A 17,313-nucleotide genomic window follows, 5' to 3' on the forward strand; every position below is an offset into this window, starting at 1 on the left:
CAGACCAGTGGAAAAGAATAGAGAGCCCGGAAATCAATCTACACATATAAGGTCAACTGATCTTTGATACAGGTGCCAAGAATATACAATGGGAGAAGTATAGTCTCTTCAACAACTGGTATTGAGAAAACTGCATATCCACATGCAAAAGAATGAAATTTAACTCATATCTTACACTATACATAAAAATCAACTCAAAATGGATTAAAGACTTAAATGTAAGATTTGAAACTGTGAAACTTCTGGAAGAACACTTAGAAGGAAAGCTTCATAACATTGATCTTAGCAATAATTTCATAGGTATCACACCAAAAGCACAGGCAACAAAAACAAAGTAGGATCAAATCAAACTAAGAAGCTTCTACAGAGCAAAGGAAATGATCAACAAAGTGAAAAGCCAACCTAAGGAATGGGAGAAATTATTTGCAAACCATATGTTAGATAAGGGGTTAATTTCCAAAAAATATATGGAACACCTCAATAACAACAACAAAAAACAAAGAATAACCAGATTAAAAATGGGCTAAAGACTTGAATAGACATTTCTCCAAAGAAGACATACAAATGGCCAACAGATATATGAAAAAATGCTCAATGTCACTAGTCAGCAGGGAAATACAAATCAAAACCACACTGAGATATCATCTCACACCTTCTGGGATGGCTATTATCAAAAAACAAAAAACAACATGTATTAGCAAGGACAAAATTGGAGCCTTCTTACACTGTTGGTGGTAATGCAAAGTGGTGCAGTCATTAACGAAAACAGTATGGAGACTCTCAAAAAATTAAAAACAGAACATATCCAGCAGTCTCACTTCTGAGTATCCAAAAAAAATTGAAATCAGGATCTCTAAGAGATATTAGCAGGCCAATGTTCGTTGCAGCACTATTCACAATAGCCAATATGTGGAAACATCCTAAATGCCCATTTGTAAAATATTATTCAGCCTTAGAAAAGAAGAAAACACTGCCATATATGACAACATGGATAAAACTTGAAGACATTATCCTAAGTGAACTAAGCCAGTCACAGAAAGAGAAATGCTGTATGATTCCACTTATATAAGGTATCAAAAATAGTCAAACTCATAGAATCAGAAGGTGGTTTCCCAGGGGTGTGGGAGGGGGAAATAGGGAGTTGCTTATTAATGGGAATAGTGTTTCAGTCATGCAAGGTGAATAAATTCTGGAGATTCGCTGTACAACATCGTCCTTATAGTTAACAATACTATATTGTACACTTAAAAATTTAAGATGGTAGATTTCATGTTAAATGTTTTACTACAATAAAATGAAAATTACTAAAACATATATGATGTAAACAAACAAATTTTCATGTTCAACTAAGTTAGCAACCACTGCGCTCAACAGCCATGATAGTGTTATGAACTAAAGGAGGACAAAGAAAGGAAGGGAGGAAAGGGGCAAACATTTATTGACCATCAGCAGATTTCAGTTAGTTTAACTATATAAGCCTTGCAACAGTCCTCTAATATAGGTATCATTTTCACACACCTATTTGTTAAATAAGGAAACTGAAGCTCAAATGAATTAAATAAATTATTGAGGTCATTGAATTAGTCTGTTCTTACACTGCTATAAAGAAATACCCGAGACTGGGTAATTTATAAAGGGAAGAGGTTTAATTGACTCACAATTCCACATGGCTGGAGAAGCCTAGGGAAATGTACAATCATGGTGGAAGGTGAAGGGGAAGCAAGCACCTTCTTCACAAGGCGGCAGGAGAGAGAACAGCAAAGGAAGAACTTCCAAATGCTTATAAAACCATCAGATCTCATGAGAACTCACTATCACAAGAACAGTATGGGGGAAGCTGCCCCCATGATCAAGTCACCTCCCTCCCTCAACAGGCAGGGATTACAGGTCCCTCCCTTGATAAGTGGAGATTACAAATTGAGATGAGATTTAGGTGGGGACACAGAACCAAACGATATCAGTCATACAGCTCAGCCCATTGTTGGAGGTGGGATTTGGTACCCAGGACATCTAACTCTTTCCATTTGTGTGTGATTAACTCTGCTTGGCTGAATCGAAAAAAAGTTTCATGGAAGAAGTGATATTTGAAGTAGGAACAAGAAGTAAGTTTAATATGTACAACTATTATAACAAGGTTGTTGAAAGAGCAATAAGGACCTCATTTTGGCTAAACTGGTAGGAAATAAGAACGGGAAGGAATATTGGGTCAAGACTGGAAGTCTGCCGGGCGCGGTGGCTCACGCCTGTAATCCCAGCACTTTGGGAGGCCGAGGCGGGCGGATCACAAGGTCAGGAGATCGAGACCACAGTGAAACCCCGTCTCTACTAAAAATACAAAAAATTAGCCGGGCGCGGTGGTGGGCGCCTGTAGTCCCAGCTACTCAGGAGGCTGAGGCAGGAGAATGGCGTGAACCCAGGAGGCGGAGCTTGCAGTGAGCCGAGATCGCGCCACTGCACTCCAGCCTGGGCGACAGCGCGAGACTCCGTCTCAAAAAAAAAAAAAAAAAAAAAAAAAAAAAAGACTGGAAGTCTTTACATGCCTTGCTAAGGAGTTTGAATAAGTCAACACAAAACAGCATCACATCATAGAAAACAAACTAAAATGCATACCCTCACTGATGGCAGGTCAGTGGTATCATCTTTAGGCAGAGAAGGCAGCATCCTACTGCCCCCTTGGCTTAATCAAAAACAAGCATAAAAAAAAAAGGCATTATTTTTAAAGAAATTATGTTTTAATGTTTAAAAGCTTTTTAAAGAATATCTGGTTTTTAAAATATCTAGATAACAGGACTGTGACAAACTACACTGATGTCCTTTGTCACAGCTCTTCAGTCCGTATCTAATTTCAGCCACAACTGTAGAAGATAGTTCTTTGTGAGTTCAGACTCTTCATAGGCTACAGCACCTTATCTCAAGTATGCATCTTTCTGTTTTCTTTCCTCAAGATTTCTCTGATGCAACAGGAGCCTTCTTGGCCTGTAGACACACAAGCATAGACCAAAAATGTGGAGAAATTATCAACTCCAGGGATAACCTTCAACTCTTCAGGGACCACTTGTCCCAGCAGAACTGAGTCCTCATCACAGCAACAACTTCCATAATTCTTCCTGATACTGACTTTTTCTCTTTCTCTGCCTTTCTTTCCCTACTCCTCTCCTGCTTCCTGGGATCACTTCTCACATACACCCACCTTCACCCTCGTCTTTCTCTCAAGGTCTACTTTTGGAGGAACCCAGTCTAAATAAAGTCCAAAGACAGAAACAAATGTGATCATTCAATTTTCCAGAACTTTAAGGATGGTTCCAGCCTTAAGAAAACCCACTATTTAAAAATATGTAGAAAATATATGTAAATTAGATATTTGTTCTTATTGCTAAAGTTTCTTCCCCTATGAAATGTTTCACCACAGCATTCATCTAGTATATTTAAAATATGCTTTGAAGTACTTACAACATTTCAAAAACATATCTACACAGTAAAGCGTAGTGTACTTGCCTTCTAATATTAAAGAATAATGTCTACCACTGCATTGTATGAAAATAGCTGGATGGATTTTCACTGGATTTGGAGCTATGTTTGAAATGTTCTAAATTAAAATACATGCTGTGTATCATACTTGAAATTTACCTGGGGAGACCTTAAAGAGTTGGGCGACCATCCTCTGGAACACTGACACAGATTTTGTGAGAAGCCCATGCGACATGCATATCACATACATGAGGATGCCACAAAAGCAGATGAAATAAACAATGGTTTCAAAAATGATTTTCAAATGGAAAGTTACAAAGTCATGAATGACATACTGGGATGTATTCATGTTATAATGGTTAATCACTCCCCTGAACTTAGTCTCAAGCGTATGCCAGCAAGTTTACAGAATAACATTTAAGTATTGAAGTTGTAAATATCTACGAGTAATACCGAAGTATTATTAGTCAATGCTTTGGTAAAATGATACCATTTTTGCATTTTAACAAGGCTTAATATTACTATGGTTTGTCCAGCTTTGGAGATTTGAATTAAATCATAAGATGAATACTATTTATAGTAAATATTATTTTAGATAAGATTTTTTTAAAATAGAAGTTTGTAGAGATACGTGATCACATAATCTTGTAATGAGAAAGATCATTTATTCCTCTCATTTTACTGATGGAATCTGACGAGAATTTTTTTCTTGTGTACTTTTTATATTAAAGGCCTGGGAGAAGTTACTGTTTGGAGTTTGTTTTTTTCATGCCCTTGTGCAAGAGAGAAAGAAATTTGGTCCTCTTGGTTGGAATATTCCATATGGATTTAATGAATCTGACTTGCGCATCAGTATCCGACAACTGCAGGTAAAACTAACAAGAAATTAACATTCATGAAGGATCACTATTTATCAGGCCCTAGGCAAGTCTTTTGCTTGGAATAACTGATTCACTTCTCCCAGCATCACTAACAGGTGGGTAGATGGTAATAACTATGGCTTATGAAACACTATATCTATCTGGATTCTTCCTGCTGCAAGTAATGGGAAATCTGATTCAAACTGGCTTAAACCACAATGAAACTCATTACTCACATAATAAAGAGGTGCAGAAGAAGGACATGCTCTGGGTTTGGTTGATTCAGCAACATCACAGTGTTGTCATCAAGGACCCTGGTTCTTTGTATTTGTGCAGTGCCATCGTCAGTGTTGCCTTAACATATGTCCTCACTATCCTCTACTTTCCTCCACTTGGTCAGTTCTACAGCTTAGCTCTATCAACAGAAACAGCTTGTATACTTTCAGCAGAAAAATAATTTATTGAAAGGATACTGGGTAGCTCAAAGTATCACCAAGACAGCTGGAGAGCCAAGCTCAGAGAAGAGGCATCCAGAGTCAAATCCAAAATCACTCTGTGTCTGGTAAGGCAGCATCTCTACCCTTGTTGAATATTAGACCCCAGAGCTTGCATGGCTGCCACATAGACTCTAGTCTACTGCAGGCCTCTGCTGTCATGACCACATTCAAAGAGATTCTTTGGTGTTACTGATTTTTTTGTTTGTTTGTTTGTTTGTTTGTTTTTGAGATGGAGTCTCGCTCTGTTGCCCGGGCTAGAGTGCAGTGATGTAATCATAGCTCACTACAGCCTTGAACTCCTGGGCTCAAGCAATCCTCTTGCCTCAGCCTCTGGAGTAACTGGGACTACAGGCACAGGCCACCATTCCCAGATAAGTTTGTTTGGAGACAGAGTTTCACTCTGTCATCCAGGCTGGAGTGCAGTGGCATGATCTCTGCTTACTGCAACCTGCGCCTCCCAGTTCAAGTGATTCTTATGCTTCAGCCTCCCAAGTAGCTGGGACTACAGGTGTGTGCCACCATGCTTGGCTAATTTTTTGTATTTTTTAGTAGAAATGGGGTTATGCCATGTTGCCCAGGCTTGTCTCAAACTCCTGAGCTCAGGCAATCCCCCCACCTCAGCCTCCCAAAGTGCTGAGATTACAGGCATGAGCCACTATGCCCAGCCCCTTGTAGGTGTTTTTTGTTTTTTGGGTTTGTTTTTTTTTTTTTTTTTTTGACGTATTTTGTAGAGACAGGGTCTTGCTGCATTGCCCAGGCTTATCTCAAACTCCTGGTCTCAAGCGATCCTCCCACCTCGGCCTCCCAAAGTGCTGGGTTACAGGCATGAGCCACAATAGCTGTTCTTGCTTCTCTGTACCTTAATCCCCTACTTAGTTTAAGGTGGATGCATCTGAGTAGCCAAGCCCAGGTCACAGGCATAGGCTTCAGCTGTAAGAGAGCTTAGGAAAGTGAGTAGCTGGCCTTCCACACAAACACAGAATATTAATATTTTCCTGCTCTTTTGCTGTTCTGAGAGGCCTTTTTGAAATAGGACCTAATGAAGGGAAAAGAGAAGCATTGATAAAGTCTAATTAATTGGTGCTATTAGATTTCAGTCAGGTAGGTTTTTGTAAGGCTATAAGCATTTAATCACATTTATACCAACCTTTAAAATAAAAATTGTTAACACATAATTTGTATAGAAATAGTTGATATTTTATCAAGTCTTTAAAAAAATTTCAGGGCAGAAACCTTAACTGGAATAAAAATGTCCATTTGAAAATCCTTGTAACAGTAGTTGAGATTGGTGCTTATGGAATTGTAACTGCATGATGAAATGACATTGATTTTAAACATTGGTTTTTTAGACCAATTAGTTGGTACAGCCTAAGCTTGAAGAACGTTTTGCCAAAACCATCATACTGCATATAATCAATCATCTTCTGGCCAAGCCCCAGCCTACAGCCTCTGATGTCATCAACCTTTCTAGCCCCAACATTGGAAACTGCCAGCATTGGCTGGGTCCATGTTTCATTTCTTCAGAAATTGGAAAGATGATTGAGGATTAATCCTTAAGCCATCTTCACCTGGTAGGAGCAGGTTGCCTCTCTTCAAAAGGCAAATCAGAAAACTGATGGCTAAGTGGATACACAGCCGGAGAATGAGCTGTTGGTCTCCACTTCTTGCATATGCCACAAATTTAACATTAAATTCTCGTGAAGTCTCTTCCTTCAGTTTTGGGAGGGAAGGGACCCAGTTGAACACACCCTTCCCTTCCCCCAAAGAAGAGACAGGGAAAAACTTTCCTCTTTTTGCAAATAATTCATTTCCCAAAACAACGACCTTCCCTCTTTCTCAGTCCCCTTTCATGTCTCTTGACACTTCTCTTACTCTTCAAAATGTGGGCGTCTTAAAGGATTAAGCCTTCTTTCAACTTGGTTCTAGAGAATTTAGAAATATTTTTTTCTCAACTGTGCATAATTTCTGCTATAATTCCTGCACTATTAAGTAAACTTCAGGGGCAGGAAAAGCTCTCAACCCACAACTAATACCGTCTCAATACACATACTATAAAAAATTCCTGTATATTAGAAAAAGTATGGGATCTGGAACTGGAAGAAATAAATTCAGGCCTTCATATTACTTCACATTCACCAGACTGTTTCCTACTCCACAGAGTTATTGAGAGGTGAATAAGACAATATAAAAACTATGCAAATGATAGTTTTTATTACTATTATTACAACAATAAGGAAACTAGAAATTCTATGCATTGTTTACCAGTGGAACTGTGTCATAGTGTGTGATTTATGCTCTTGTACTAAAGTTTGAAATTGCTTTGTTTTTAATCACATTGTGAAAAGTGTCCTAAACCAGGCACCTGGTTCTCAGCCTTAGCATGACTGGCATTTTGGGCCAGATAGTTCTTTGCTGTGGGCAGCTCTCCTGTGTATTGTCTAGCAGTAGCCCAGGCCTCTACCCAATAGATGCCAGTAACACCCCAGCCCCCACCACAGTTGTGACCATCTAAGTTATCTCCAGACATTGCCAAATGTAACCTGGGGGACAAAATTAACCCCAGTTGATAGCGAGTACCATAAAACAAGGTTTATCCAAATTCATATGAAAAATACTTGGTAATTTCCATGTCATCTTTTTTTGTTAAATGTTTTTCTCATTACAGAAGCAATATGTCTTTATTTCAGAAAAAATTAGAAACACAGACAAGCAATTTAAGGTAAAATGCTATCAGCCAGGTGCAGTGGCTCATGCCTGTAATCCCAGCACTTTGGGAGGCTGAGGCAGGTGGATCACTTGAGGTCAGGAGTTCAAGACCAGACTGGCCAACATGGTGAAGCCCTGTCTCTACTAAAAACAAAAAATTAGCCGGGCGTGGTGGCACACTCCTGTAATTCCAGCTACTTTGGAGGCTGAGGCAGGAGAATTGCTTGGACCCAGGAAGCAGAGGTTGCAGTGAGCCGAGATCATGCCACTGCACTCCAGCCTGGGCGACAGAGCAAGACTCTGTCCAACAAAAAAACTAACAATCTTAGCTACCCAAAGACAACTCATGATAATTCTTTCAACCCCCTTTCTAGATAGATAGATACATACTTAAAATAGAAATGAAGCGAAATACTTCAAGGTTTTTCTTGTTTCGTTTTTCCTTTGCTTCAGTTATTTATCAATGAATATGATACAGTTCCATTTGAAGCTATATCTTACCTGACTGGGGAGTGTAATTATGGAGGAAGAGTGACAGACGATTGGGACAGACGTCTCCTATTAACCATGCTGGCTGACTTTTATAATCTGTCCATAGTTGAAAACCCTCATTATAAGTTTTCTCCCAGTGGAAACTATTTTGCACCTCCTAAAGGCACTTATGAGGACTACATTGAATTCATTAAGGTAATGATGTCACCGAAAATAAGGTTAGATTAATGTGTGATTTTTCTAACAGCAAATGGTGAAATGTTCTTCTCTAATGTATAGGTTTAGACAAGTATTATGGTTTTATCAACTTTTAATAACCTTTTTCTAGTAATTACTGAAAATTAGAAAAATTTTGAGTATTCTGTTATTCGATGTTGGTTTTTAACCCTTTTTTGGTCTGCACATGTCTGCCTTATGAATTCATGTATTGTAGGAAAGGAAAAACTTTACCCTCTTATGTTCAGTGCCAGGGCCTGCCAATCAAACTGACAAAAAACAAATCAGCAGGAGAAGAGGCAGTACAGTTTGTACTAATGTTAACATTTTTATGTGCACAGGAGCTTTGCAGAAAAGGAGTGAAAACCAAACAGTGCAGTTGTACTTGGGCATTTACCATTTCAACAGAGGCGGGTAAATTGTAGAGACATGACTAGGTAAAGGAAAGGGGGTTTAGAGTTCTAGGGGCAATACATCATGGGAAAGTGATTAGGAAATATATGGGGGAAACTAGTGGAAGATAAGGACTATTTTGAGTGAGGTCTGTTTATACAGACTCGTCTCAGTGCCAGTTCTGTCTCCAGTGAGAAGGGTCATTCTCTTCATCCTGGTACAAGAAAGAGGCAATGTATGCCACAAGTCAAAATGGGAAATTGATGCCCTACTTTTAGACAGATGAGGGGAGGGCGGAGACCTCTTTCTGGATCTGTTGATTCTTAATTGCCTTCAGCTCACATAACCCCCATGCCAAAGTAGCATATTTTGGACTAGCGTATCCTGATCATCCCTTTCAGTATCCACGGAAAATATGATGCATGCTTAATTTGCTTTCTGGTAGAAACTTCCGTTTACTCAACACCCTGAGATATTTGGATTACATGAAAATGTTGATATCTCCAAGGATCTTCAACAAACAAAAACCCTCTTCGAGTCTTTGCTCCTCACCCAGGGAGGCTCCAAACAGACAGGAGCCGCAGGAAGCACTGACCAGATTCTGTTAGAAATTGCCAAAGATATCCTCAACAAGGTAATGCTTAGCTTAAAATATGTTACTTAAAATATAAATAAAAAATGATACTGAAATGACAATCTGAAAACTCCATGTACTAGCATTGTGATCTTGAGGAAGAACTTTGCCTCTCTAAGCATTAGTCTCCAAATCTGTTAAATGGTGATACTACTACCAATTTTTTAAAGCTTTTTGAGAACATTAAAGAGATCATGAATTTAAAGTGGCTTATAAAATGCCTGGCATATAATAAGTTCTTAGTAACTGTGATTGTGGATGCGCTAATGTACATATGACTTACCTACATTAATGTATGTTATGAGCTAATGTACATATATAATCTGGTGTTAGCTATTATTATACAATAGCTGAATGAAGCTAATTATCCATTCTGAGAATAATTTGTGATCTTCAAAATCTATTATTTTAGCTCCCTAGTGATTTCGACATTGAAATGGCACTACAGAAGTATCCTGTGAGATATGAAGAAAGCATGAATACTGTGTTAGTACAAGAAATGGAAAGATTTAACAAGTAAGGATCTATGTCCCCAGTGATTCAGAAGGCAACCATCCAAAGTCAATAAAAGCACACAATGGTATTGAACCGAAAAGACTATTAAATCCTGTCATTTCATTGGAATTTTCGCTCATTCAAAAAGTTCTGGCCAGGCTCAGTGACTCATACTGTAATCCTAACACTTTATGAGGCTGAGGCAGGAGGATCGCTTGAGCCCTGGAATTCCAGCTTTGGAAACATGGCAAAACCTTGTCAACAAAAATTTAAAAATTATCCAGGCATGGTGGCAGGTGCCTGTAGTCTCAGCTACTTGGGAGGCCAAGTTGGGAGAATTGCTTGAGCCTGGGAGATGGAGGCTGCAGTGAGCAGAGATCGTGCCACTGCACTCCAGCCTGGGAAACACAGTGAAACCTTGTCTCAAAAAAAAAAAAAAAAAGAAAAGAAAAGAAAAGAAAAAGAAAAGTTCCATATCTTCTGTCTCAGAAGAGAGGGTATCTTTATTTATTTATTTATTTATTTATTTATTTATTTATTTATTTTTGAGATGGAGTCTCACTCTGTCGCCCAGGCTGAAGTGCAGTGGCACTATCTGGGCTCACTGCCAGCTCCATCTCCTGGGTTCACTCCATTCTCCTGCCTCAGCCTCCCAAATAACTGGGACTACAGGCGCCTGCCACTATGCCTGGCTAATTTTTCGTATTTTTAGTAAAGACGGGGTTTCTCTGTGTTAGCCAGGAAGGTCTCGATCTCCTGATCTTGTGATCCGCCCACCTCAGTCTCCCCAAGTGCTGGGATTACAGGCATGAGTCACCGTGCCTGGCTGAGAGGGTATCTTTTAAAAAGTAAAAATGATGATGAAAAGAGATCTGTTATTACTGGTTTAAAATATTCATTAATCATAACTTCTCATCCATCTGTTAACGATACTTCTTAGGAATTAGAGACAGAATAAACATTAGCTAGACCTATGCGTAGTCACATCTTTTGTCATTTTTCTGCTACCTGGCCAGGTGCAGTGGCTCACGCCTGTAATCCCAGCACTTTGGGAGGCCCAGGCAGGCGAAACACCTGAGGTCAGGAGTTCGAGACCAGCCTGGCCAACATGGTGAAACCCTGTCTCTACTAAAAATACAGAAATTAGCTGGGTGCGGTGGTGCATGCCTATAATCCCAGCTACTCAGGAGGCTGAGGCAGGAGAATTGCTTGAACCTGGGAGGTGGAGGTTGCAGTGAGCCAAGATCATGCCATTGCACTGCAGCCTGGGCAACAGAGTGAAACTCTGTCTCAAAAAAAGAAAAAAAAAAAAACATATATATATATATGCGCACCTGATGCCTTAGTTAATTCAGCATTTCTTATACAAAGGTTTTATTTATATATACATAATAACATACTATATCTCAGCTGCTCAGGCTTCTAGCCTAAAATCTCTCACTACAAGTATATTTATGGTGTTCGTAGCAAGGTGGGCCTAAGTGCAAGTAAAGTATTTGCAAGTGTATAAATGAATATATAATTTATGTTTTCATGCAGTGTTTCCTTAGTTTCAGCCATTGAATGACATCATTACAGCTTTTTCATATTTGCATGCCACCGGAAATATTATTTACCTATTATTTTTCCTTAAGTCATTCCCTGCTTAAATTAGCTAGGTCCTAAGGAAAAATAGCCAGAAAGCAACAATTGTGATATGCTAGTTGTATTACTTTCTGTATTTTAAAATATGTATGTGATGAATGAAAAATGTTCATACATGTATCACTTAACATTACCTCACGTACCACCACATGGGAGGGGACACATTTTGGGAAGCAGTCCCATGAAGCTGGGAATGAAATGCCTGCTGTTCTTCTTCTGGAAAGACTGTATGGTGATATCATCATATATGTTGATGACATAATTTCTTTCATTGCAGTTTAATTATAACTATACGTAACAGTCTGCGGGACCTTGAAAAAGCTATTAAGGGAGTGGTTGTGATGGATTCTGCATTGGAGGCACTCTCCAGCAGCTTACTTGTTGGAAAGGTTCCAGAAATATGGGCCAAACGTTCATACCCAAGCCTTAAGCCACTGGGAAGTTACACCACAGATTTCCTAGCCCGGCTGAACTTTTTACAGGTAAAAGTGTGTGTGTGTGTAAATTGCATGTACAAATATGTAAAATATACACACATATAAAATTTTATTTTTTTTGGTTAATTGGGGAGATATTAGTTGTTGGCTCTGGTCACTTGAATGTCTCTGAGTTGAATGAAATGTGATTAGTAGCTTCGTGATAGTCTGATGAAAATTTTAGAATATTGAAAAATACACACATTTCAAAGTATTGAGTGGAAAATTAAAATTATACTTCAAACCAATGTAATATGTGATATTTATATTTTTCAAAATTCTAAGTTTGTAGTTCTCTGAGACCAAGATTCTAAGTTTGTGGTCCTCTAAGACCACAGTTTAAAGTTGTCTTGTGATTTTTTTTTTTTCCATTATAAAAATTTATCAAGGGAATAATTTGAGTTTTTAGAGGCTTGGTTTAGCAAGGTAAAAAAGACAACCAAATTATTAAAACACTTTATAAATTATTTTAAAACCTACCAATTGGGGCCTAAATGAAATAAACCCCCATTACCTTAGGAAAGAGACAGCTTTCCTAAATCACAAAAGTTGATTTCCAAGCTACACTCTTACTTTTAATGCCTTGGAACCCTAAGGAGAACTAAAGCTCACCAGCGATGGCTGCTCTGGAAGTCAAGGTGGGAAGAACAGGCAATATCCTGACACAGGCTAGTTACAGACTCTGAGCCAAAAGCAGAGTCTGTGACATGGAAAGGGACCACACTTTTTTTTTTTTTTTTTTTTTTGAGACAGAGTCTTGCTCTGTGGACCAGGCTGCAGTGCAGTGGCACGATCTCGGCTCACTGCAAGCTCCACCTCCTGGGTTCACGCCATTCTCCTGCCTTAGCCTCCTGAGTAGCTGCGACTGCAGGAGCCTGCCACCACGCCCGGCTAATTTTTTGTATTTTTAGTAGAGACGGGGTTTCACTGTGTTAGCCAGGATGGTCTCAATCTCCTGACTTCGTGATCTGCCTACCTCGGCCTCCCAAAGTGTTGGGATTACAGGCATGAGCAATACAGGTGTGAGCCACCGCGCCCAGCAGGGACCACACAATTTATTATCCAACCAGGACACTTTTTTTGTTCGTTTTTTGGAGACAGAGTCTCACCCTTGTTACCCAGGCTGGAGTGCAGTGACGTGATCTCGGCTCGCTGCAGTCTCCGCCTCCTGGGCTCAAGCGCTTCTCCTGCCTCAGCCTCCTGAGTAGCTAGGATTACAGGCACCCACCACCATGCTCCACTAGTTTTTTGTATTTTTAGTAGAGAACGGGATTTTGCCATGTTAGCCAGGCTGGTCTTGAACTCCTGACCTCAGGTGATCCACCTGCCTTGGCCTCCCTAAATGTTGGGATTACAGGCGTGAGCCACCATGCCTGGCACCAACCAGAACATTTCTGAGTGTGGAAGAGGATGCTGTTAATTACTCAAACCAAAAGGCATAAAAGGAGACATATGTCCACCCAAGTGATAAGGCAGTTTGGGAAACTACATTTCCCAGTATGCCCTGCCCCTTGAGAATTAAAAATCTTAACTGACACAGAGCATGCTGGGACACCTGTGGTTAGTGCCATTTAAGAAGTAAACGGTATAGGGCTGGGTTCTGAGGTAAAGGCCTCCCCCTTCCATGGGACACTTAACCAGATACAGGACACAACATCTGAGGTGAAATTGCAATGGGTATTAAGTCTGGGGTAGAGCTTCTCTCTCCCCACAAATCTATCTTCCAAAGGTGTGGAGCTGGTGGAGCTGTCCATTCGTCCGCTGCCCTGTTTCTCCTGGGTGCTGCCTCTGCCTCCCCATATCACCAGTGTCCCCAGTGTCACTAGTCTTTAGGGGGATTCTGGGCTAGGTGCTCTTCCCACTTGACTTCAACCAACTTGTACAGCTCCACGGTGGCCTGGGCATCTTCCACAGAGGAATGTCCACTCTTCCCAACCTGGATATCCCAGTTTAGCAGCTTCTTGGTGAGATGCTTCAGAGACATGGTGGCATTCTCCGGGCAGTCAGCCTTCCAGGTTGAGGGGGGTGCTATGGGAGGTGCCACAGGTGAGGGACTTGGGGTGAAAGTACTGAAGGGCTTTGAAGTCATTGTGGATGGCATGTCCCACCACTGTCTTCCCTGTGAGTATCTTCAAGATCTGGCCTCGAGCAATCTTGAAGGGTGTGGCATTCACCACGTGGTGCTTCAGGATACCACTCCATCTGGTTCGGTAGTCCACAATGTGGCAGGGGGAAAGAATGTACTCGTCATAAAGCACATCTCCATTGTAGTTGACAATGCTACATTGAGCCAAGGAACTAACATGCCCCTTTGGTCCTGTGCCCACCATCTCACAGTCAATTGCCACCATCTTCTGTGGCAACTTCTGGGATATTCCGGAGCATTATTGTCTGAATGAGCTTGGGTGGAGTTCTGTGGGGCATTCTTCTGAGGATGGTTCTTCTTAGAGGATTTCTTCTGGGAGCCCTTCTTCTGAGAGCAGGTTGGGTGACTATTGATCTTTGGAAGGGCACTCTGGAACTCCCCCAGCAAATCTACTTTAGCAGCAACAGAATCAGCCTTTTTTGAAGGGGCAGGGATCAGCCAAGACACTGCAGCTTTCTTGTCCAGGGGCTGTCCTGACCCATTGCTAGAGGCAGCTGTCTTCTTCTTTTTTGGGAAGGAAGGGGTCTTCCAAGTGCCATCCACTGTAGGAGCTTCCCCTTTCTTTGGAGGTTCAGAGTGCAACTTAGGCGCCTTGCTAGGGGGTTGGTTCTTTTTACTCAGAAAGCCTCTCCGTTCTAAGAGCCTCCGCTTCTTGACAAAATTTCGGTGCTTGGCATTTCCTTCTAATGCCTTTTTGGGAGGAGGTTCCCCAAAATCCAGATTGAGCAGTAAAGTAGACATAGGGACAATGGGAGGTGGAAGAGCAGTTGGGAATAGTGGCTTATGGATGAAAAGAGGATGTGGGACTCATTCTCTGCTGAATCCTACTGTCCAACATGTGGAGGTCTGTAGTACACCCAGCGCAGGGGTGGGATCGAGGCTCGAGGCAGCCCATCTGGATAAGCATACTTCAGTCCCTGAGGTACAGATTGTCCTCTCATGCTCACAAACCTGCCTCCCAGATGGGTTTAGCTAAGGCCGGAAGCATCCCATCTTGTGATTTTAATACTGATGTAAGTCAAAAATCCTGAGACTTGGATTTCTTTTTTCTTTTTTTTTTTTTTTTAAGAGACAGGGTCTTGCTCTGTCATCCAGGCTAGAGTGCAGTGGTATGGTCTTAGCTCACCGTAATCTCAAAATCCTGGGATCCTCTTGAATAGCTGGAACTACAGGCACGTGCCACCACACTTGGCTAGTTTTATTTTTTGTAGAGATGAAGTCTCACCGAGTACCCGAGGCTGGTCCCTCACTCCTGACCTCAAGCAGTCCTCCCATCTTGGCCTCCCAAAGCACTGGGATTACAGGCCAGAGGCTTGGATTTATCAATAATTGGCTATTGTCTTTAAATCAGTGCCTCTTATCTCAGAAAACCAGGGAAAAGATGAGTATTTTGAATGCCCCCTCTGCTCTCCTCCCAGCATAAACATCAGACAGAACTCTGCTTTTCCTTCTCAACTCCACTGCCTGTCCCTATTCTATGGTTGATGTTTATGAAGGAGTATGGGGTGGGGAAGATCCCAAAACTATTTTTTTGGAAATTCACAAAGGTATATGATCTTTCCATATTCAATTGCCTTTTTATTGTACAAAAGCTTTATTTGTTTCACTGTATAAGCTAATCATAAAATAACCAGTGCTTGTAAGAATGTAGCGGGACACACTTTCTCCTGTATCCCTTTAAAATGTTTGCCAATCTGTTAGGTCAACCATATCTTGCTGTTTCCATTCGACTTTCTTTGATGACTAGTGAGTCTATGCTTCTTTAGTATGTGTGCTTTCCATTTGTGTGTGTGTGTGTGTGTGTGTGTGTGTGTGTTAATTCATATCCTAGGCCCATTTTTCTTCTGTATTATTTTTAATTGATAGGAGCTTTTCATGTAGATTATATGTTTAACAAAAGGAATAATATAAAACAGAATACTGAAAGGGTTTCCTCCATTGTTCTCTTACCCTTACAGAAGCTATAGTTTTCTCATTATCTTTCTTTCTCCTGTACTCTTCTTTACCTCCTAATGGTTCTTAGAGTTAACAAGTTAAGCAAATGAGTCATCTGAATTTTCTGTTCTTTCTGTCTTGGGTGCAACTGTCTGGGGCCAGCGTCATGTTCAGTAAAACAATTTACCAAGACAGTCGTAGGTAAAGAAAGGCAGATTTATTAGAGAAAGTATGAAGATACATTGCAAGAGTGCAGTGGGTAGCTAAGCAGAGAAGAGGCTATCTGTAAAGAACCAGGGGCTGGAGGGAAGTTTTGTAGGGTGGTGCTAGAGGAGCTACGCAGAACGAGGTGGTGCTGCTCGGGCTAGAGGCAGAGCAAGGTATTTGGAAACAAGATTTGCTAGTGGATTGTCTGTAATTAGACTTTTTTCAGAACAATTGTTCTTCCCCACCTGGGGCCCTTTCCTAGTTGTTACTTATCAGGACTACCCTTTCCTCATTTCTCTCTCACTGTTCACCCTATCGATTTCCTTTTTAGTCAGTTCAGGCTGCTATAAAAAAGGCAAAACAGACAGGACAACTTAAAGAACAGACATTTATTTCTTATAGCTCTGGAGGCTGGGAAATCTGAGATCAGGATGCCATTATGGTCAGGTTGTTGGTGACGGCTCTCCTGGTTCATGATGAGAGAGAAAGATGAAAGAAAAAGACAGAGAGAAAAAAATGTCTCTTCTGTTTCTTCTTATAAGGGTGCTAATCCTATCATGAGGGCTCCACCCTTAAGACCTAATTACCTCCCAAAGGCTCCATCTCCAAATACCATCACCTTGGAGATGAGGGTTTCAATCTGTGAATTTTGGAGGAAAACAAACATTCAGTCCATAGCATCTTCACATTCTCTCCTCCTGTGCCTTTTTTTAAAAAAGAAAACTTTTTGCACACTGCCTAAAATCCCAGCATAAATCCTGATCTAACACTTACTATCTTTGTGACTTTGAGCAAGTTACTCATCTTGCTGCATCCCAGTTTCTTCATCCGTAAAATGAGAGAAACATTCAACTCACTGTTATTTTATAGAGTAAATGAGGCAATGCATATAAAATGCTTAGCACAGTGCCTGGCATGTACTAATGGCACTTAGTAAATGGTAGCTTATTCAGAGATAGTACAAGTAGCTGGCCACAGACACTAATGACACTCTGGGATAAAGGGAGCCATGGGCGAGTGGGTTTTCTAAATGCTTGCCTTGTGGGCCTTTACAGCCTTCTTGTGCTTGGTGCTTGCTCTGCCTGGTTTTGCCCTCATCAGACTTCATCTCTTTCTGTGCCTCTTCTTGACCTGATAGCTTGTA

General features: G+C 40.7%; 1 protein-coding gene and 1 pseudogene across 1 annotated transcript in view; one reads left to right on the forward strand and one right to left on the reverse strand.

Moving 5' to 3' along the window:
- DNAH12 (dynein axonemal heavy chain 12) overlaps positions 1 to 17,313 on the forward strand; it is a 234,294-nt gene that overhangs the window by 211,002 nt on the left and 5,979 nt on the right. The window contains exons 67-71 of the mRNA XM_025377349.1: positions 4,200 to 4,337; positions 7,985 to 8,218; positions 9,078 to 9,266; positions 9,679 to 9,782; positions 11,683 to 11,887. Of these exons, the coding sequence (XP_025233134.1) occupies positions 4,200 to 4,337; positions 7,985 to 8,218; positions 9,078 to 9,266; positions 9,679 to 9,782; positions 11,683 to 11,887 (870 nt within the window). The remainder of the gene's footprint in view (positions 1 to 4,199; positions 4,338 to 7,984; positions 8,219 to 9,077; positions 9,267 to 9,678; positions 9,783 to 11,682; positions 11,888 to 17,313) is intronic.
- LOC112618561 lies at positions 13,704 to 14,785 on the reverse strand (annotated as a pseudogene).

The sequence above is a fragment of the Theropithecus gelada genome, chromosome 2, assembly GCF_003255815.1.
Source record: "Theropithecus gelada isolate Dixy chromosome 2, Tgel_1.0, whole genome shotgun sequence".
NCBI lineage: Eukaryota > Metazoa > Chordata > Mammalia > Primates > Cercopithecidae > Theropithecus > Theropithecus gelada.